This window comes from Lutra lutra, chromosome 9 (assembly GCF_902655055.1).
Source record: "Lutra lutra chromosome 9, mLutLut1.2, whole genome shotgun sequence".
NCBI lineage: Eukaryota > Metazoa > Chordata > Mammalia > Carnivora > Mustelidae > Lutra > Lutra lutra.
The window spans coordinates 112,080,914-112,103,711 of NC_062286.1; the positions used below are offsets into that span (position 1 = coordinate 112,080,914).

The window sequence follows — 22,798 nt, forward strand, 5'->3', positions numbered from 1 at the left end:
TAAATTCTTCAGCAAAATCCAGATATTTTCAACTAATATGAGACACCAATTTGGTAGAAATAAAGCCATTAGTACTTCAAGTTCACACAGGAGATCTTAAAGAATGTCTATGTTCTAAGCAGCCACGAACAGTCTCCACAAAGCAAGACTTTAGACACTTTCTGCCTAAGATAACATAATTGTGCTGTTGGTATTGGACACATAGGGAAGTGGGACCGGATGACAGTCGATGCCCTTCCCATAGGTGACAAAATTTACCAAATCAGGAAATTCAGTTTCGTGTTTTAATTATTTTGTTTTAATTTAAAATCCCACATTTGCTAACAATTATTCAACTTATCTTTTTATTTAAAAAAAATTTTTAAAGATTTTATTTAGTTGAGAGAGACAGAGAGAGGGAGAGAAAGCAGGCTCATGAGCAGGTGGGAAGGGTAGAGAGAGAAGCAGACTCCCTGCTGGGGAGGGAGTCCGATGAGGGGCTCCATCCCAGACCCTGGCATCATGACCTGCCCTGAAGACAGATGCTTAACCCACTGAGCCACCCAGGCGCCCCTCAACTGATCTTTTTAAGAATGTTATTATTTTTTTTAAGTAAGCTATACACCCAAACAGGGGCTCGAAATTACAACCCTGAAATTCAAGTCAACTAACCTTTTTTTAAAATTAAATGTAAAATATTTTAAAACCATTATAATGGCTGAATATAGTAATGTGCAAGAAAAACAAGGATTCCATTTCTAAATTTGATAGCATTTTAAATTATCACGCGCCATATGTACTTGGTGTAAATCGCTAAAGTCTATATTATACTGCAGGAAGTTCTGCCATGGACTGAATGAAATCTCGCACTGGTTGGTGGTGGACATTCCACCTCTACCCATTTCACAGATGAGGAAGACATCAAGGCCCTGACTGTCTCGTTAAACCACTGCATCCATAGAACTCAGCCCGATGCCTGGCATGTCGTACTCCTCAGAGGTGTGTAATATGAACCAAAGAGGCTTGGACAGGTTGTGTACATTGGCCAACGTCACCCACCCTTCCAGGGTGTTCCAGCCTTCTTTGGGAGGAAATCCGACAGGAAGGTGACCCGCGAGACCAGGCGATGAATCTGAGGCGGGCCGCCCAATTCCGGCCTGGGGCGCGGCCTTGAGTTGCCCCCGGGTCTCGCATTGTGCATATTTTGGGCGCCTCGCCCTTGTCGGGGGTTTACATCACCCTCTTACTCAGAGATGAGCCGCTCTCGTTTCTTCCACCCGGCGCTCGCAGGTCCCCCAGGCTCTTTAAAGGGGAGAAGGGAGTCTCCGGACCCGGACGCACACGGGGGTGGGAGTGATGGGTATACCTGGAGGGCAGGGCACGGAGCCGGACTTCAGCCACCTGGGCTAGGCCCCGCAGGGTCTCGGGAACCCCAGAAACAGGAGGCGGCCCGCGAGGGGCCGGTGGAGAGTTCGCTCGAGGGGCGCAGGCGACGGGCGTCCGCCCCGGTTCTCCCCGCCCTCCCGCCCTGCGGGCACCCTCAGCCCTCCCAACTCTGCCGCCGAGCGCTTCCCCTCCCCGGGAGCGAGACCCAGCAGGCCCGGGGCTGGGCGTGCCCTCACCTGCCCCGCCGCGCGCCGGCCTCGGCCGGGCCTGCGGGGTCCGCGCAGGGCGGAGACCGCGCACTCGGCGCCCCTTGTGCTGCCGGGGGCGGGCGCCGAGCCTCGGCGGGAGGTCCCGGGCGGCTTCCCCGTGGGCCCAGCCTTAGCCTCGAGCGGCCGCCGCGAGCGCCCACCCCGGCACCTCGCTTCGCGCGCCCGCCCGGCCTGGGGCGCCTCCGCCAGGACTCCGGGGGCGCAGGCGTCCACGTGCGCGTCCGCAAGGCTGCGCGCCACCCGCGCCCGGAAAGCAGGTGGGTGCGGAGGGCTGGGGCTGGGGTTCGGGGCGCGGGGGTGCTGAGACGGGCGCCGCCCTGGCTGAAGACCCCTGTTCTCCTTTCTTCAGCCTCCCTTGCACGTAAATAGCTGCGGAATTAAAAATACCGTCCGTGTGGCCACTTTGTCTGGCCTTGTGTATCTGGCCCGGCAACATAAACTCTCCGTTTAGCCGCGGGGGCCGCCCTGTGGGTAGAGGGGCAGGTTTCTGTCCACCCACCTCACCCCCTCTGGCCCCAGGGCCCTGCAGGACTGGCAACCGACAGGTGGAGTGGCCTTTGGACAGGCACACTCTCTGATCTTCCAGGGGAAGCATGGGGGCTATTCCCCTCATCTTTCTGTCTGCCTGGCTGGCTGGCTGTCCTTCGTTGCATTTTCTGTAGACAAGGAGGACAGGAGGAGGTGGACTGCAGGACTTCCCTTCCCAGGGAAGGCAGGTCAACTGGCGCTCTTGGCTTTCTGTTCTGGGCCCTTTCGATGTCTTTTCCCAGTTGGAGTTTGCTGCTCCCCTCTACAAGTAGCAGCTTGTTGCGAATGAGAAGTTCACTCAAAACTGAAGGTGCAGAAAGATAGGAGAGGAATGCGGGGAAACCAGATTGTCCAATTTAAGCCTGAATTTCGCTGTAAGGGAATCACCGTATATTATTAACTGCGTGAGAAGTGGTTTTCTTTTTTTGTTGTTTTTGTTTGAGAAGGGTTTTGATTGCCCAAGTTAGGAAGAGACCAGTGTCTAATACTGCAGAAACAAGCAGTAAAGAGTCACTTTAAAGCACACATTTTTAAAATAACTACACATCGAACCATAGCAGTTTAGAAATTGTGAGGGTCTTAAAGTCAAATAGTTCAATGCCACGGTATGGAGTTATCTTTATTGCTTCCTCACTGGGAAGGATGTTAGTAGAAATGCTTAGTGAAGCCTCCTGAGAGTTTAGCTAATGTGGTTTTAAGAGTTTTATTTCATACTGGTGTTTCAACTTTATGAAGGACCTGACCCCGAGTAGTGGCTAAGAGTTTAGAGTTGGAAAGACTTGGATTTCTGTCTGGGCGCTGCCATCTAATTTGCTGTGTGGCTTCCCACAAGTTGCCTAACCTCTCTGAGCCTGAGTTTCCTCCTTTCCAAGGGGACTGTTGAGCCGATGAAGGAGATAACACAAAATAGTGGTTCAAACAGAGTATATCACACAGTGTTACTTGAGCCTGATGATGACAGTGATGCAAGTGGTTAGGCCCAATATAGTCATTACATAGCCTTCACTGGCCATGCAGGAGATCTGTGCATGGGGAGGTGCAAGCATTACATCCCTTTTGGTCATACAAACACACAGGAGCTACTTCTGAACTCTCGAATTCAACTTGGACAAATAAAATCTGTCCTAAGCCCATTCAGATTTGCAGTGTATTTTTTGTGTATTTTGAGATTCTCTTATGGTTTCTTTTTTTTTTTTTTTCCATAAAGATTTTACTTATTTATTTGACACAGAGTGAGTGAGACACAGAGCAAGCATAAGCAGGGTGAACAGCAGGCAGGGGAGAATCAGGCAAGCAGGGGAGAAGAAGGCCCCCTGCTGAGCAAGGATCCTGGTGTGGGATTCATCCCAGGGTCCTGGGATTATGACCTGAGCCAAAGGCAGAGGCTTAATGGACTGAGCCACCCAGGTGCCCCCCTCTTATGCTTTCAAATGTGAATGGTTTCGAATGCAAACAACACTGGTATACCACTGGGGGTGTAATTATTATTAAAAATAATGTTCCTGGGGTGCCTGGAACTCTCTGCTCAGCAGGGAGCCTGCCTCCCCCTCTCTCTCTGCCTGCCTCTCTGCCTACTTGTGATCTCTCTCTCTGTGTCAAATAAATAAATAAAAATCTTAAAAAAATAAATAATGTTCCTCAGGTGTCACCACAGTCCCTGGCTTAATATTGATTTGGGTAGATTGAAGGGCAGAACGGAGTCCTGAAGCTAATTTTTCATGTGGCTGTTTGGACTCAAAACTGTGAGCCACAGACCAGTGGTACCTGGTGCTTCTTATAAATTCTTATAAATAAAAAATTTAGGTGCACCGCACATCTGCTGAACAGAATCTGGGGTGAGGAAGACCCCAGGGGACTCATGCACTTTCCCTTGGATAAGTCCCTTTTTAGGAGTTTGAATGCACTGATGTTTCACAGGCCTTATGAAAACATGGGCATCTCATAAGATGTCTTTACATAGTGAAGTGAAAAAGATGTGTTATCGTTTAAATGTCTGATTTTTCTTTTAAATATTAAAATAGTCAGGAGTGGTAGTATCATTTGTTTTCTGTTTAGAAGTAAGAGCCCTCATTTTAATTCTGCCAATTTCAGATTCCAGTGTTCCTATTCCCCCTGACACATTTCATTCTTGATTCTGTGTAGCTTATTTTATTCTCCTTCCTCCACTAAGAGGAAAACTCTGATTTTGAAGTTCTCACTCCATCTGTATTTTGAAGAGTGGGCTTTGTACGTCTCTCACTCCTGTTTTAAATATTTTGCTGGAGCTATGTCCACAATTTTAATTGATGCACTTAATTTATTAACTTTTATATACCATAAATTGGTAGCTCAAGTAAGTCAAATATATGACAATAATTATTAATGACCTTTATCTTTATATGCATTTAAGGTAAAACTACATAGTATATAACTGAAATAGAAACTATTTTCCTATATTTCCATTTTTTGAATTTTCATAGCAGAAGATGTCATCAGTATTTATCCGAGGAGGGGTGCCTGGGTGGCTCAGTGGGTTAAGCCTCTGCCTTTGGCTCAGGTCATGATCTCAGGGTCCTGAGGTCTTGCCCTGTGTCTGCTCAGTGGGGAGCCTGCTTCCCCCTCTCTCTCTACCTGCCTCTCTGCCTACTTGTGATCTCTCTCTCTCTCTGCCAAATAAATAAATAGAATCTTTAAAAAAAATATATATATATATACATATATATATTTATAGGAGGAATATAATAATGTAGATAGAGGAGGATTTTAATGGCATCCTTTTCTAAAATAAACTTTATCAAGGCATAATTTGCATCAAACTGCAATCAAATTATACATTTAAAATATGTGCATTTTTGTGATGAACACAGCCTAACATATGGAGTTGTTGAATCATTATATTGTATACCTGAAACTAATGTAACATTGTATATCAACTATACTCACAAAAGAATCTGAGCAGGGGTGTGTGGGTGGCTCAGTTGGTTGAGCATCTGACTCTTGATCCCAGCTCAGGTCTTGATCTCAGGGTCACGAGTTCAAGCCCCTTGTTTGGCTCCATGTTGGGCATGGAACGTACTTTAAAAAAAAAAAGTCTATGCATTTTGTTATATGCAAATTACACTTCAATGAAGTTGATTTTTTTTAAGATATGAAGGATTCCCATGATTTATTGCCTATTGCCACAATAATTCAGAGAACTATTCAAAATAGTTCAGAGAAAGTGAAGAGAAGTCAATGGAGACAGCAAGTGAAGATTGATGCATTGGGCAGGCACAGAAAATAAATAGTCAAGTCCCTATGGAAAGATAAAGCTACATAAATTAAGAGACTTGAGACCATTTTGATAGGACTTTTTGTCTTTAAAGTTGAGATGTTGAATAAGGGGTGCCTGGGTGGCTCAGTGGGTTAAGCCTCTGCCTTTGGCTTAGGTCGTGGTCGCAGGGTCATGGTCTCAGGTCTTGGAATCGAGCCCCAAAATCGCCTCCCTGCTCAACAGGGAGCCTCCTTCCCCCTCTCTGTCTGCTGCTCTGTCTACTTGTGACCTCTCTCTCTCTGTCAAATAAATAAATAAAATTAAACTAAAAAAGATGTTGAATTAAATATGGAGCACTGGACACCCTGCCGAGTTTCTGAAGAAGAGGCTAACATGAGAAAAAGTTTTGCCCTGCAGGGTCTACTGACAAGCTCCAGCATCCTTCTCACATTCTGATCCGTGTCCTCCTTTTTCTGTGGCAGACGCCTGCGTTTGCCACGATGCTCTCATCCAGCGACTTTGCGTCTGCTTCTTGGGAGCTCATCGTCAGAGTTGACCATCCAAACGAGGAGGAGCAGAAAGAGGTCACACTGAGAGTGTCTGGAGACCTGCATGTTGGGGGGGTGATGCTCAAGTTAGTAGAACAGATCAGTAAGTTATTGTTTCTTTATGGTTTCCCTATATTTGAAACGCTCTCTCTTGCATCAACAGTCAATGGCTGATCTAGGTCATCTGATCGTCTAAGTTTTTCTAATCTTAACAATCAGAGAACAAGCTCCTTCCCACAGGAAGAAGAGGAATAGAGGATCCTGCAAAAGCCATAAACGGAACTCTTCAGCCACCCTCATAAAAAGTTGAGTCTGGTGGCAAACTAAAGCTCTCCAGTGGGTATGAAACTATGTCCCCACAGGCTCATCCCACTGGTGGCGTCTGAGGTGACTTTAGGTACCATGACTTTAGATGACTGTGTTGATTCTGTTTGTTAAAGTTTGGTTGCTCGGTGAGAAAGTCAGCTCAGTGCTAATGTGTCTTCTAATACATATCCACCATTTGCTACTCTCCCTGTTTAAACAAAGGAAGAGAAGTCTTAAGTGTCAGTCTTCACATCAGGAATCAACATGATCGACCTAAAACTTAACAGTGTTTTTCTTTTCTCTTATTTGTTTTTACCTTCTATCCAAAGTTGTCCAGATGCTGACTTTTCATTTACATTAATGAGCTGGAGATTTTTTTTTAAGTAAGTCTTCATTTAAGTATAATACGTACAGAGAAAACTACACTTATCATTCAGTGTACTGCTCAATGAAATTTCAGTCATGTAGCATCCACGCAGATCAAAAAATAGAATATTACTGACTTCCCCCACCCAAGTATCACATCAGACACCCCCCCTCGCCCAGTCACTGCCCCACGAAGGGAAACCACTATCCTGACTTCTAACACCATGGGAATAATTTTACTTGTTTTTAAACTGTATATAGGTGCACTCACATAGAACATACTTTTATGCATCTGCTTTCTTTCACTTAACGTTATATCTGTGAGATTTACCCATATTGTTGCATATAGTTTGGTTCGTTTACTCTCATTGCTGTGTGATATTGCATCATGTGATTAGGCCACAATTTATCCATTTACCTATTGGTGGGCATTTGGGTTGTTTCCATTTTCAGGGTCTTTGGTGAGTAGATAGAGGCATTTTCATTGGGGTATAGCTCAGAGAGGAACTACTGCACAACAGGACTTTCTGAAATAGTTACAGAATTTATACTTCTACCAACAGCATTGAAAGAAAAGTTTTCTAACAAAGTGAAGGAATGAGAGAAAGAGAAACGTGTTTTAAAAAACAAAGGATGGACTGTTGGTTCCAACATTGACAAAGAAGAAGATTCAACTTTGATGTCAGCATTGAAGGAGGGGAAAGAGTCCACACTGATGCTGACATTGAGAGAGAGAAAATACTCAGCTGATCTCAGTGTAGACACTTCGGAAACTGGGAATCTGGTGGCGGTGCTAAGAGAGCTGGACATTATGGGGGTGGGGAATGTCGGCTTTATAGTCCTTGTGTGCAGATTTTGGGAGATAGTGGTTCCTCTGCGGAGCCGTGATGTAAGGATTCATTTCTAGTAGGAAATAATCTTGGTTGAAGTCGAAAACTCCTGGCTTTCCCAGAAAGGACCATGCCCCTAAAGGACTTTAGGGAAAAGAACTCCAGCTTTTTTATCAAGAACAAAATGTATATGTTTCTGTTCCTTTCACTGTGTTCACATGTAATCAGGATAAGGTTCAGTCTCTGTTTTCTACCTGCCCCACCTTAGAGACTTTGAAGACAGTCCAAGGCTTGTTTGAGCCTCGGCTTGTAAAAGGAGATGGGGAGCTGAAGACCATTTGTAGGTTTCAGCTCTCGAATACAATGAAACGGACTCTAGAGTTCTCTCTCATTTCACTTCATGGTATTTTCCATTTTTGCAGACGTAGCCCAAGACTGGTCAGACTTTGCCCTCTGGTGGGAACAGAAACATTGCTGGCTTCTGAAAACGCACTGGACTCTGGACAAATGTGGGGTCCAGGCAGACGCAAAGCTTCTCTTCACCCCTCAGCACAAAATGCTTCGCCTCCGCCTGCCAAACGCGAAGACAGTGAGGTTGCGAGTCAGCTTCTCGGCTGTGGTTTTTAAAGCTGTCAGTGATATCTGCAAAATCCTGAGTGAGTACCCTAGAGGGGCCCTGTGCCCTTTGGACTGTTGGTGAAGGAGGACAGAGAAATTATGTGTGCTTTCTGCCTACAAGCGGTTGGCTTTACAGAACACTTCCTTTACTAGGAAGCATACTTTTCAAGTTTTTTCTGGGCTCTTTTGCCGTGCAAGTGGAGTTAAACCAAATGGAACATTATTGGAGTAAATCAGATTCATTTCCACAAAGCTTAACACTATTTCAAAAAAGATCTATAAACAGAAGAAACAAACCCATTAAGATTATCCCCCCACAAAAAAAATTAATTCTTTTAAGCTGTGCTAATATCGTCATTATTTTTAAGGCAAATAAGGAAGTTCCATTCAATCATCATCACCATAGAGCTGATGTATCTTTATTGTTTTTGAGATAATGGTGTTTCAGTGTCTTAATTGCTTTACTAACACTTCACTACAGCAAATACTCTATCCACAAAAATTATCTGTGGAATTTATTTACAGCAGGAAGTTGTACTTCATTATGGATTGAAAACTAATCCTTACAGTTTTAACAGTCTTTAGGGACAACACTGCCCAAACCATGTATTTGGGGAACTTCTATAATGGAAGTGAACCCTACGTCCTTGTTTAATATTTTCTTGTTTAATATTTTTCTTGTTTTGTTTAATATTTTTTTAAAGTGTATAGGTACATTCTTTGGTTCTAAGGCTAAGATTTGGCATTTGAATACAGTATTTACGATATATGAGTGAGTGATCTCTCTTCCCCATTAAACTATAAACTGCCCATTCATTCATTCCTTCAACAAATATATCCTGATTAGGCAGGCATTGTGGTGAGTGCTAGGGATTGGTGAACAATAAAAACAGTACCAAACCCCTTCCCTTCTTGAGCTGACATGCTAAGATGAAGAGACAAGAAAGAATGAATGTAAAAGTAATTTAAAAATAAGATGTTAAAAGGAGATATTTGGTAGAGGAAAAAAAAAAGAAAAGCTCTAACAGTATATGCAGGATTGGGAGTTCCAATGTTGGGCAGTAGGGACTGCTATGGTATTAAATAGGGTGAAGACAGAAACCATTACTTGAGCATGCCCGAGTTCCTAACACCCAGCACACGGGCACATGTTTGCTGTTCATTAACTATTAAGTGAACAAGTGAATGGAACCTTCCATTTCAGAGCCTTCCATTTCACAGCAGTGCCTCTGGTACATGGTGGGAAAATGGCGAGCACCAGGGCGTGTTGTTTCCAGCAATATTCCAATGAGGATAGGAAAACAAAGGAAATGATCAAATAAAGCCCAGTCCACAGTAGACGAGAAAGACACATCGTGGCTGGGGCCAAAAACTTGAGGTTGCAACATATATAGATCTGGAAAAGAGAAGAAGTCAGACTTTCTTCTCTTTTCCAGAATATATCTTCATAGTCATTCTAAAGGGCTGAACCTGGCATTTCTGATTATTATCTTTTGTATCTGTTCAACTGAAGCTAAATAATATTTAGCAATATGATGGGTGTTCTCACAAAGAAAAGGCAAGATGCAGATCTTGGGCTTAGAGATGCAGGTTTTGTTTGGTTTGGTTGTTTTGTTTCTAATGTTCCTACTGGAAATTCTGATTCATCTCCTGGTCTCATCTATAAATTATGCATTTGGAATGGGCACAGGTGTGGGTTGCAACCTAACAATCAAGCATCCTTGGTTACAGGGGAAGATGATGAAGCTGAACTGCTAGCCTCAGCCTCAGCAGGAAGCAGTGTTTAAACTGCAAAATGGCAGGACCTATGGAATGGGCGCATCCACCTCCAGGAAAGCTGCTTTCAAATTCTAACCTGCACATTCCCTGGCTTTTACTTGGAATCACATAGCAGCTCAGTGTGGTTAATGGTCATCAGGTATTCTGATTGGCAATGGCAATTATAAATATATTTGACTAATGGAGAAAACTGGGAATCCTCTTGGTTTGAGTGCTCCAGAAGCAGACCCTGAGACAAGAATTCAAGGACAAACATTTATTTGGCTGAGAGGGGGGAAGGTGATTCCAGAAGACACTGGTTGGGGGTGAGGAGGTAAGACTAGAAAGAGAATGCCATCCATAAGAGAGTGTCACCAACCCAGTCGCATTTGGGGCAGTTGGGGGCTCCTGGGAGACAATGTAACATGCCTCAGAGCTGGCCTGCCCAAGGGGTGAGGGACCGGGAGGATTAATATACCACTCCCGTCAGTCATTGAGGGCTGCCCTCAGGGAATGTTAATTCTCTGAACTCGCGTGGCCTCTATGCGGCCTCTGCACTTGTATGCAGACTATGGCATCTCTGTGGCGCAGAGACACTTGTCCTAGCACCCACCAGAAGTTGCGTCAGAGCGCACGGAAGTGGTAAGGGCGGCGAAGAGATGCGCAGGACACCCGGGCTTCCTGCCATAAGGATGAAATTAGTGATCGGGCACAGTGTAATAGAAAGGCTTTCAGGATCTATGTTCTATAAAGAAAAAGGGGAGTTCTTGGTTGTTATTTTAGAAAAAACACTGAAAAAAGAGACAAAAGAGAAGGAGGGAAAAATTGGTAGTGAACAGATAATGCAAGAAGAGCCAAGTGCTGATGGTGGTTGAAGCTGGCTGATGAAAACACGAGGGGGCTATTATACTATTCCCTTTGCTTTGGTTATCTTTGAAATATTTTCATAATACACTAAAAAACAACTAGGACTTTTATTAGACTAAATCTCCCTCCACTCTTGGACATTCCCCTCCCCCCACACACACACGCGTGCCTGCACCTGTTTTAGGAGTCTCTGGTCCCCTTCTGTTTCTTCCAAAGAGGTGTAATTCAGTTCCATTGACTTCTCAGGAATGTCCTGAGAAATGATTTCAGATGCCCAGCATGACTCTGAGTCTTAGAAGGAATTTTCGTTTTACTTTTTTTTTTTTAAGTTTTATTTTATTTCTTTTTAGTAATCTCGATGGCCAACGTGGGGCTTGAACTCACAGCTCTGAAGTCAGGAGTCACCTTCCCCTCCAACTGAGCCAGCCAGGCACCCCCCTCTTTTTCCTTTTTGATAGTTTTTCATTTTTCTTTATATTTGTTTGTTAGATATCAGAAGATCAGAAGAACTTTCCTTGTTAAAGCCATCTGGTGACTATTTTAAAAAGAAGAAAAAAAAAGACAAAAGTAACAGGGAGCCCATAATTGAAGATATTTTGAACCTGGAGGGTTCTCCAACGACTTCAGGTCCACCAGGTATGATTCGTGACAGCTGTTTTATTGTTGTGTTTCATTCTTAAATCCAAAGATTTCTTAAATCCCAAGACATTTCCCTCCCTCTGCTCCTCTTGCCCTCGTCTTCCCATCCCTCCCCTCCCTTGCCCCCAAAGGACTAAAATTTCAGGATTCCTGTGATGAAGAAAGAATATGCAATTAATCTTAGAGCTCACAGAATATTTTCAATAAGGTTTGTTTTATGGCTCGCTACTTTTTTTTTTTAATTTAAATTTTATTTATTTATTTGACAGAGATCGCAAGTAGGCAGAGAGACAGGCAGAGAGAGAGGAAGGGAAGCAGGCTCCCTGCTGAGCAGAGAGCCCGATGCGGGGCTCGATCCCAGGATTCTGGGATCATGACCTGAGCCGAAGGCAGAGGCTTTCACCCACTGAGCCACCCAGGCGCCCCGGCTCGCTACTTTTTTAAGTGAGCTCTACACCCAGCGTGGAGCTTGAACTCATGACCCTGAGATGAAGATGTGCTCTACCCACTATATACATTATTGGTTTCACTGTGTATATTATGTTGTTGATGAATGCAAAACTTTAGGGGAATTGGCTGTGAATCTGGGGGAAAAGAGATTAGTTGGATCACTCAAATAATACTTTTCTCTTCCTGATTCTATCTTCATGTGACTCTTTCCTGAATTCGGTTTAAATTTTGCATTGGGCGTCTAACAAGTGGGCAGGTAAAAATTCTGGGAAGACACTATCCTTGTCTTTTTACATAGGCATAAATCAATCTCTACCTTGCTTGCAATAAAGGTCTTCTTGCATAGTATATCCCAATGCAAAGAACAAAAATATTTTTTGCGTTTTCCTTACACAGACCATATGATTTATAAACCATCAACCAGCTGGATTCTTAAAATTGGCAAGTACTGTTATTTGCCTAAAGGATTTGCCCAAAAATAAAGTCTGTACATTCACTTTTGGGGGACCTTCTGTTCTCTGATGGTGCCAAAACTCACTGCTGAAATAGAATTTTGAACTGACAAAGAGAGAGTCCCCAACATTTGCCTGGGTTGGTTTTAGGCGTTTTTATGGACTATGAGTTCTCTGCCTTTTCAGGACGTAAAGTGGTACAAACATTTAAATTCAAAATCCATTTGGGTATAAGCAATGTTAGCACCTATTTTTCTAAAGACCTTTCCCCCTGAATCTCGTATCATAGTGCATGCTTCCCTTTGCCTTGCAGTAAGTCCTGGCTTATACAGTAAAACCATGACTCCCACGTACGACCCCATCAGTGGAACGCCCGCATCCTCCACCATGACTTGGTTCAGCGACAGCCCTTTGACGGAACAAAACTGCAGCATCCTGGCATTCAGCCAACCCCCCCAGTCACCAGAAGCACTGGCAGATATGTACCAGCCTCGGTCTCTGGTTGACAAAGCCAGGCTTAACGCAGGGTAAGGACATGGCTCCATTTCGCTTCTCTGTCACCACGTTCCTCTGTTATAAGGCTCACTCTCCCCCACTGGACCTCACTCCCCCACTACACCAGAGTTTGTATCTCAGTCATCCTTATTTACCCCCAAGACCTGGTAGAACAGACATTCAGGCCATCTTCACTCCATGGGACTGGATGGCATTCATCCCCATCTCATTCTGTTGCTCACTTTTATTCTCCACCTCTCCACCCCTTACCATGACCCAGTATTTATTTTTCAGCTCTAGAACTGTGCCATCCAGACAGGAGTCACTAGCCACAGGTGGATATTTACATTTCACTTTGAATTTAATTAAAATTAAAGTGTGGCACTAGCTACACTTAAATCTTCACTAGCCACATGTGACTAGTGGGCAGTCTGTCAGACAGGGCAATACAGAATATTTACATTGTTATAGAAAGTTCTAGCCAATAAGATAGACCCAGTGTTGAGTCAGACCAGACAGAGGAAAAGCAGTGCGGGAAGTCAGCAAGTAGAGATTTCCATTCTGGCTCCATGACAAGGCACATGACCTTGAACATAGCACTTAATGTCACTAAGACTCTATTTTCCCACCCATAACACTGAGAAAATAGGAACTGCCTTGGCTTCTTCACTGGGTTACTTTAAAGTATCAGTGTAAACAAAATATACATACAAAAAACACTTGGAAAGTTATTAAAAGCTATAAAATAAAATCCAGATGTAAGATATTATCAAGTCCTCTCCCTTACAGATTTTTGGTTATATTACTTACTCGGACATTGTTCAGGAAATACACACACACGTATGTGTATATCTACATCTATGTGTATATAAATGTAAATACATGTATATAAATGTAAATATATATAGAAACATATTAGGTAATGCTATAATGGGTGTGTGTAAAATTGATTGACTATTAAAACTCAACCCACTCTTTTCCAGTTGGCTGGACTCCTCACGTTCCCTTATGGAGCAAGGCATTCAGGAGGATGAGCAGTTGCTGTTACGATTTAAATACTACACTTTCTTTGACTTGAATCCCAAAGTAAGATACTTTTTATCTTCTTCATTTTTTTAAAGATTTTATTTATTTATTTGAGAGAGAGAGAGAATGAGCAGGAGGCAGGAGGGTAGAGGCAGAGGGAGAAGCAGACTCCCCGTCAAGCTGGGAGCCAGACGTGGGACTCGATCCCAGGACCCCAGGATCATGACCTGAGCCCAAGGCAGATGCTTGGTCAACTAAGCCACCCAGGTGCCTCTTCTCTCTCTCCCTTTTTCAATGTGAAGGCCTAGAAGTGGAAGATCCAGTCATTTAGTTCTCCGAATTAGGGTTAATTTGTATAATCTTCTGTTTAGCTCTGCTAAACTCTCTAGTCTTTTTACGTAAAAGCAATGATGTGATCAGCTGCCCCTGAGTTAGTGGGAGCCTCTCGGGGTCTTCCCTCCCAGCGTGGTGTGTGCTGCCCCTCTCCATCTCCCCACGAATGGAGGAACAAGAGGAGAGTGGCTCACAGAGCTGGATTCTCCTAGGAAGGAAGGAGCATCCGAGCCAAGTTTAAGAGCCGGTTCTCATGAACAAGCCAGGACCCCATGATGGTGCACGCCACACTCCCCACTGCAGGGCCAGATAAGAATTTGGTGATGAGAAAGAGAGACCATCTGTATGAATAAAGACCCCAGCTGATCAGCAACCCCCATTAAGTGCCCATCTGCCTCCTGACGTTTACTAGGACAACTGAGGGGTGAAATAAATCCTCTGAATTTCTGCCCCTTCCTTGGCCCTGCTTGGCCTGTTTGTGGAGTTGTGAGTCAGCACTTAACCTGCCACATGTCAAGAATATAAACGGGCCCTCCGAGTGCACAGGGTGATTTTATCCCAGGTTGGTGCTTGTTGCTTTCTTCCATTCACTGGAGGGCCCTTCTGTGTAGACCCCTTTCTCACCCACAACAGTGATTCTGCCTCTCGTGGCACTGTCTTCTCCTGGATCCTGATGTTAAGTCTAGTCTTCGCAGGTGCAACTTGGGTCCCAGTGCTTCCTTAACTGGCATCTTCTTCAAAATAAGTCAGTCCTTGGTTTAGATCAAACTTAATGCCCCTGGACCTCACTTGTGTCTGGAGCGCCTAACTTCCACTGAATCATGGCAAACAAGCAAATTTTGGCTCTTTGATAAAACCTTCAGGAGAAACTACTCTACTGCTTCTTCCAAAATAGAGGTTTTTTTTTTTTATTTTTTTCAAGGGTGCTTTGAATGATCAGATTTGCTTAATTGCTAAGGAGTTCTCTCCACGTGGCTCATGAAGGAAACCTATTTGAATCTAACAGCCAAATAGAAGCTGTCAACCCAAACATGGCCAGAAGACTCAGGCTTTGGGGATATGGCTTTGGGGCACAGGAAAAACCACTTCAGAGTTCCCTTCTCCCCTCTTCTAAAGTATGAAATGCTATAAATATAACCACGTTTAGTTCCAACTTTCTACTAGATGCTGAGTAGATAGAGGCATACAGAAACTTAAGATGCAGTTCATGTTTTTATAGAATCTACAATCAAAGCAAGAAGAACAAAGATAGCACCCATGAAACCAGGTAAAACAGACAGGACAACCCACAGAAGGGAACAAGATTGTATAGTAGAATGAAGGAGCTTCTCCTCTCCAGCTTTCAGAGGAGAGATGTAGGCAGGCAGTTGCACTAGGGTTACAAGTACTGATTAAAATCTCAGAAACACAAAAATGCTAGAATATACAAAATTTCAAAAATAATATACTTTAAAAATACAAAATCCAGAATCCATAAAAGATTGATACATTTTCATAAATTAAAATTTTATGCATGACAAAAAACTATATACACAGTGAAAAAAGTCAGTCGACAAACAAAAGGCTAATTTCCCTAATAAAGAGCTCCTGAAAACCAATTAAAAGAAAAAACGGGGAGCTTGCTTCCCTCTCTCTCTTTCTCTCTCTCTGCCTACTGGTGATCTCTCTCTCTCTGTCAAATAAATAAATAAAATCTTTAAAAAAAAAAAAAGAAGAAGAAGAAGAAGAACAGCAACCACCCAGTAACCTAATGAGCAAAGGATGTGAACATGTAGTTCATAGAAAAGGAACTAGACTGACTTTTAGCCTTATATTGGCAAAGATCAAAAAGTTTCATATACCGTCTTAGCAAGAGTGTGGGGGAAATGGCTCTCATACCCTGCTTGTAGTCCAAAGTACAAATTAATCTGATCCTTATTGCAGGTAATTTGGCAATATCTATCAGAATTACAATTCTACATAGCTTTGACCCAGCAAATCCACTGCACTGTATTTATGCCACAGTTATACTCAAATATGCGCATTGATATGTCTGTATACGAGAACAGTTATTACCAAAATTTGCTCATTTGCCATGATTCAGTGGAAGTGAGGCACTCCAGACACAAGCTAGGTCCAGGGGCATTAAGTTGGATCTAAACCAAAAACTGACCAGAAATAAGGCTTGAGGAAGAAAATTGGAAACTACCTAACCATCCATCAATAGGGGAGTGGTTAAGGATATTTTGATATATCCATATAGTGTTGTTGCTAAGAAGAATGAATCAGCTTTCTTTTGATGTGGAACCCATTCAAGGCATATTATAGAATGAAAAAGAACAAGGTACAAAACAGTCCATAGAGAAACCATCATTTGTAGGGAACAAGGAAGAGAAAGAGACTTTTTGTTGTCCGTCCTTTTGTCCCTTTAGAATTCATGCAAACCAAATTCCTTCATTATCTATTCATTTGCCCCATTTCAATTGTGAAGAAAAAAACCGTTACAACTCCAGTAATTCATAGTATTTTTTTTAATGTTCAGTAGAGAAAAGGTGCACATCTGTTTTAGTAAGAGTCCTAGAGGACACTGAAAGTTCCTCCCAGCTAACTGGGAACCCTTTGTTAGGAGAGCTCTATAATGACCCTTTCTTGAGGGAGTGAAAACTCTGGGAAACAGGTTTTGGTACTTGTTTGTATTGGTGGCTGGTGGATGGAGGGAGGCGTTAACTCAATTGTCTGGATGAGAAGGAGGCAATGGAGGTGGCAGAAACCATGTGCTTCCCAGTCTAGGATTTCTGTTTTCAGTAAACCAGAAGACAAAGGAAATCGAGAGCCAAGGAAAGGGCAAGAACAGCCAATCCCCACCAAGGGAAGAAAATTTGTCTCTTGCGTCAGGGAAACCACTGACAGAGTTCTCAGAGGGAGAAAGACCTGTTAGGGTGCCTGTTAATAAACGACCCACCAAAACCTGGGAACTTTTGATGTTCTAGAGCCTCAGGGGGAACATGAAAAAGACTCCAGAGAAGGAAATCCGGAGCTCTGCTGGCTGCCACAGAACAATCCAGTGTTCCTCAGTGGGAGCCAGGGTTCATCCTGTCCATCATAACATCTTGTCACTAGAGCCTGTTCTCCTACTGCCAGTCTGCAAATGTGGGCCAACTTCTGTTTGGCCAATGTTCTTCCACCATATTGTTTTATTTGGCTTTGGTGGTGGGGGGAGGTGGCAGGGGAATTAGGTTTGTTCGGGTGTGGAAGCTCTGATTCATTTTTGTAAGTCTTTACTGACTGCATTTGAGAGAAAAACCTGATCGGGTGATTTGACTTACTCTCACTAAAACTCCTTCAGCATTAGGATTGAAGACACTGTGACTGACTGGGGGACAGACCGAGACAGACAGACAGTCCAATTCAAATTTTAGTAGCCACACATACTATTTGGATTTTGCCTATAAACTGTTCATGAAGCAAGGGTCTTTTTGTTCGGGAGGGGGGCAGGGGTTGCCTCGTTTTTGGTGTGCATGGTATGTGCTTTTTTAGTTGTTTTTATCGTGATTGCCATGTCATTTACATGTCATAAAATTCTCTTATAATGATTGTAGTACATTCATATGGTTGTGCAACCATCACCACAATCCAGTTGTAAAATACTTGGCATCACCCAAAAAAAGTTTTCTCATATCCCATCTGTGGTCAGTCCTGACTCCCAGCCCCAGCCCACCACTTGGTCCGCCTTCTGTCTCCAGGTTTGCCTTTTCTGGAAGTTTCCTATGGATGGACTCATACAGTATGTCATCTTGTGCCTCTGGATCTGAGGTCTCTCTGTGTTTTCACGTATACCTATAGCACATTCCTTCTTACTGCCAAGTGGCATCCCCTTGTGCATGAGGCCCACATTTTTAGCCTTTCACCAGTCGAGGGACCCCCTGGTAACTTTCTGGTTCAGAGCTGTTATAAGCAACGCTGTTGTGAATATTCTCACGTGTGTCCTGTTTTGGTTTGTTTGGGGCAGGTCCTGGCTCCAGCTTTGTGTCCCACAAAGTTCACAAAGCAAAGACAGACTTTCTTAATGTTCTCAGTCCTCCAGCTTCCCAAGGGCCACACGTGTGGGTTCGTGTTTGTCTTGCCCTGCCGGCAGCTTCGGCACTGCCGGGAAGGACCATGCTTCTACGGTGGGTTCCATTTCCGGCTGACCTGATAGCAATGCTCTTTGCTGGTTGGGGCTCGCTACGGATTTTTAGATCCCCCATCACCTTTTTTTCTAGTGTGTACAAGGTTAATGCAAAAGGAAAAATAAACTAATGCTAATCACCCTGTGATAGGCACTCTATCTTTCTATTCTTCCTCCATATTTTCCTTACCTTTTTTCTTTAAGGAAACAGTAAACTGTATACCATTGGGGGCAGGGGTGCAGAGTAGGAGTTACGGTTTAATGGGTACAGAGTTGCAGTTTTGTTAGTTGAAGAGGGTCTTGTAGGTAGGTGGTGACAGTGATTTTTCCTACCAGTGGAAGTGTGATAAAAGAGAGGGAGAAATAATGCAATCAAAGATGGGTCAGTTTGGCCCCTTGAAGAAGCTCTAGCAAATATTTTGACAAAGCAGTTTCTAAGTTCAGAAGTAAAAGGAGCTGGGGCAGTGGAAAGAGAGGTATTTCTTTCACTTGCCTGAGCGCAAGTTTTCTGCATTAACAAGGAATGGCCTCCATGTTTCCAGTGGTTTCATACTGAGGAATCTAAATATGTCCCCTCCACAACACATACATACCTACCTGTTTCTTCCCTTAGTACGATGCTGTCCGAATCAACCAACTCTATGAACAAGCCAGGTGGGCCGTCCTCTTGGAAGAAATTGACTGCACGGAAGAAGAAATGTTGATATTTGCAGCACTGCAAGTATGGGAACTTCGGTACCTTCTCTCTGCAAGAAAACAAAGCAAATTTGTTTTCTTAAAGTTTCCTTTTCTTCATACTGTTTCTTTTCTTTGAAGAAAGAACTGAAAGTGAAGGGAATCCATTTCAATGTAAAATATTCCTCATGGGACGCCTGGGTGGCTCAGTGGGTTAAGCCGCTGCCTTCGGTTCAGGTCATGATCCCAGGGTCCTGGGATCGAGTGCCGCATCGGGCTCCTTGCTCGGCGGGGAACCTGCTTCTCTCGCTGCCTCTGCCTGCCTCTCTGCCTGTTTGGGTGTGCTCACTTGCTCTCTCTCTCTCTCTCTCTGGCAAATAAATAAAATCTTTAAAAAAATAAAATAAAATAAAATATTCCTCATAACCCGCACATGCGCCCTGCTTCTATAAGGCGTTAGTCTTGTAATTTTTATCTCATCCCTACTACAAGCTCAACCAGTGATGGAGAAGAACCAAGTTTGAACATAACTGAGCATCCTTCTCAAAATAATTCAGATGAAAATGTCATTTTCCCTTCAGAGGAGGGAGACCTCCTTCCAGGAGACGTTCAGAAGAGATTGTCTTCAAAAAGAGGAAAGTGCTGAGGGATGCATGTGTGTTTATAACGTTTCTGAAACCTCTGTTTATATCGTAGTATCACATTAGCAAACTGTCGCTGTCAGCAGACACACAGGATTTTGCAAATGAGTCTGAGGTCGACGAAGTAGAAGCGGCACTCTCTAATTTGGAAGTGACCCTAGAAGGTGGAAAAACAGACAACGCTTTGGTATGAACTTTTCTGGTAACTCAGAACCGTGGTTGCGTTCTCATGGGCTGACACATCTAAATGAGCTCTTTTTTATGAGAAATAAGAGAATCTTGTGTCTGATTTTGAAAAAAGAAAACATACTTTCCACAAGCTTAAAGCTAGCAAGACCTGACTGGCTTTTCTCAAGTCAGTTCCGGAAGGGACTATGAGATATGTTCGGTGCTATTAAGGGCAGTACTTTGATATGTATTTCTTAGGGAGAAGCTGGGGAGTAGGAGGCAAAGACTGCCCCTGCCGAGGGCTTTTCTTCACTGAGGCAGTCCCTCCTCTCAGGTGTGGAGAGAACCACCCAGTCTGTTGTACAGCTAGCTGTGAGAATGGAGAAGATGCTTCACAGATACAAAGCCTATTATCTACTGACCTAGCCATGCACTGCAGCTGGGCGAGGTTGACACAGTGAGGGCGTTTATTCTGGGACACTCGAAAAAGCTCCTAAACCCTTTTGACTTCAGGAAATAGACAAAAACCTTCCGGTGAGACATAAAGTAATACAACTATTTTATCATCTCCTTATCCATGAAACATGGCCGAATGGTGGCTTTATAATCGGAATGCCTCCCTGTTTGATTCACCTGTTGAGTGCCACCCTTTTGTTTAACTAAGTACCTCAGTCATGGGAGTAATTATTAGTTTAATGCACACTGAATCAGAGAGGTGGATCTATTGTCATTGGATATAAATAGTAAGAGATAAAAATGAATCACTATATTATTATGGATTTAATGCACATTCCCCTGTAATTGATTTCCTTAAAATGGGAAGTTGGTATTACGCAAAAGCAAATACTTCACACAAACTAAATGCCAAGATTCTGTGGAGATTCAGAGCCCTGTCTCACGTTTATAGGAGACACAGGGCTCATTGAATTGGACTTCTCTTTTGTCGACTTCCTCCACTGAATAGGTAGAACGTGATCCTTCTCAGAATAAATGAAAAATTCCTTGCTCCCACCCTCAATATTTTCACATGATGCTAAACAATAGGCTTTTCATTTAGAAAGTAGGCACCCGCCTACACCGCAGAATGAACTCTGAACCAGGTTCCTTTTGAGAAGTTAATCAGTGAACTAGATGTAACTAGATTTACCCTCTCTGAGGTAAAATTTGCAAAATATTTTGTTTGTACATAAAAGTAGCAGTTTCTAACTCAAATTTTTACCTTGAATGGTAGTGTTTGGTCAGGTTTTTTAATCTCTTTTCATTTTTATGACCCATGACCCATACAGAAAAGTGGGGGAGGAAACGTACGACTTAACAAACTTGTATTGTCATCCAAGTCACCACCCAGATCAAGAACTAGAACTTTGCCAGCCATCCAGATACCCATGCTTATGCCCCTTCCCACCCCCCCTCCCTTGCCCACTCCCCATCTGCTGGGGTCACTACTAGAAATGTGGCTCGTGTGACTGAGGAACTGAGTTTCTCATTAGTTTAATTTTGATTAATTCACATTTTCATCACCCCGCGTGGTGAGTGGCTACAGTATTGGATGGTGCAAATACAGAGGATCAACACCACCTAATTAACCACTTATGAAATGTTATCTGTTTTTCCTTAGGAGGACATTACTGATATCCCTAAACTTGCAGATCATCTCAAATTATTTAGGTAAGTCACCCTTAAAGGGGAAAGGGATTTCTCCTAACAAAGCCTCGCAGATCAACAGTGCAGGAATTTAAACTGAACCCGCACTAGGCAAGTTCCTGGTTCAAAGGTGGAGCTTGAGCTTTGGCATCAGACAGATAATGGGCTGAATCCTGGCTCGACTACCTGTACTAGCTGGGTCACCTTGGGCATTGTCATGAGCCTGAGCCTCAGTCTCCTGACCTATAAAATGGGAACATACCTCTTCTTGGGTTTATTGGGGGGATTGAAGAAGATAACATATATGAAGCATTGAGCATGGTCCCTGGCTCATAGTATGTGCTCAATAAATGGTGTAAACATGGCCGTGTCTGCAACTAGTGAACACCTGTGCTAGACTGGTCATCTGCGAGGCTCAGGACTGGGAATCATTTGAAGGTTCTTTCATGGTTGAAAAGTCAGTTGTTTCTAGAACTTTGGTCCTGGGCTTATACAGAAGTAGACACCTCGGTTTATCAACCTTTGCTTGTTAACAGTGTTTCTGAGAAATTCCCCAGTCACCTCCGATCAATCTGAGACTTAAAAAGACAGAGGAGCTTTTTATTTCATGGAAACAAATAAAACATTTGTGATGGTGCTAGGGTGTGTTAAGATGAAAAGAATAAGGCCCCTTTGAAGTTCTATCAATTATTCATGTCACTTTATGGTTCATTGACTTTTTTAACACACGGACACTTCAGCGGGTCAGTTGGCTTGAAAAGAAACACGAATTGTTTGGGGAACATATAATGCAAAGAAAGACTTAGAAAGAGTGAACAGCGAATCAGGTATAAGTGAGAAGCATCCAAAGGTAACGATTTTTATCACTGGGTTTCTATAAGTTGCTTTTTTCTTTTTTCTTTTTTTTTTTTTTAAAGATTTTATTTATTTATTTGACAGAGAGAGAGATCACAGTAGACAGAGGCAGGCAGAGAGAGAGAGGGAAGCAGACTCCCTGCTGAGCAGAGAGCCCAATGCGGAACTCGATCCCAGGACCCTGGGATCATGACCTGAGCCGAAGGCAGTGGCTTAACCCACTGAGCCACCCAGGTGCCCCTCTTTTTTTTTTTTTTTTTTTTAATGTGATCTCAAACAATGGGTAGCTCAGTCATTAAGCATCTGCCTTCGGCTCAGGTCATGATCCCAGGGTCCAGGGATCAAACCCCACATTGGACTCCCTGCTCGGCGGGAAGCATGCTTTTCCCTCTCCCACTCCCTCTGCTTGTGTTTCCTCTCCCATTATATCTCTCTGTGTCAAATAAATACATAAAATCTTCAACAAAAAATTTAAAAAACAAAGGGGATGCCTGGGTGGCTCAGTCAGTTAACCGGCTGCCTTCGGCTCAGGTCATGATCCCAGGGTTCTGGGATCAAGCCCCACATTAGGCTCCCTGCTCGGTGG

General features: G+C 43.4%; 1 protein-coding gene across 3 annotated transcripts in view; it reads left to right on the forward strand.

Annotated features, from left to right (window-relative positions):
* The first annotated feature begins 1,243 nt into the window (after nt 1-1,243).
* FERMT1 (FERM domain containing kindlin 1) overlaps nt 1,244-22,798 on the forward strand; it is a 38,540-nt gene continuing 16,985 nt past the window's right edge. Inside the window, exons 1-9 of one of the 3 annotated variants that reach the window (XM_047745892.1) lie at nt 1,244-1,891; nt 5,877-6,045; nt 7,867-8,100; nt 11,177-11,323; nt 12,542-12,755; nt 13,707-13,809; nt 18,843-18,950; nt 19,601-19,732; nt 21,332-21,381. In XM_047745892.1, coding sequence (XP_047601848.1) covers nt 5,895-6,045; nt 7,867-8,100; nt 11,177-11,323; nt 12,542-12,755; nt 13,707-13,809; nt 18,843-18,950; nt 19,601-19,732; nt 21,332-21,381 — 1,139 coding nt within the window. In that variant the 5' untranslated portion in view covers nt 1,244-1,891; nt 5,877-5,894. Of the gene's footprint in view, nt 1,892-5,876; nt 6,046-7,866; nt 8,101-11,176; nt 11,324-12,541; nt 12,756-13,706; nt 13,810-18,842; nt 18,951-19,600; nt 19,733-21,331; nt 21,382-22,798 lie in introns of those variants that run through there. The other 2 variants (XM_047745894.1, XM_047745895.1) reach the window with 2 other exon arrangements.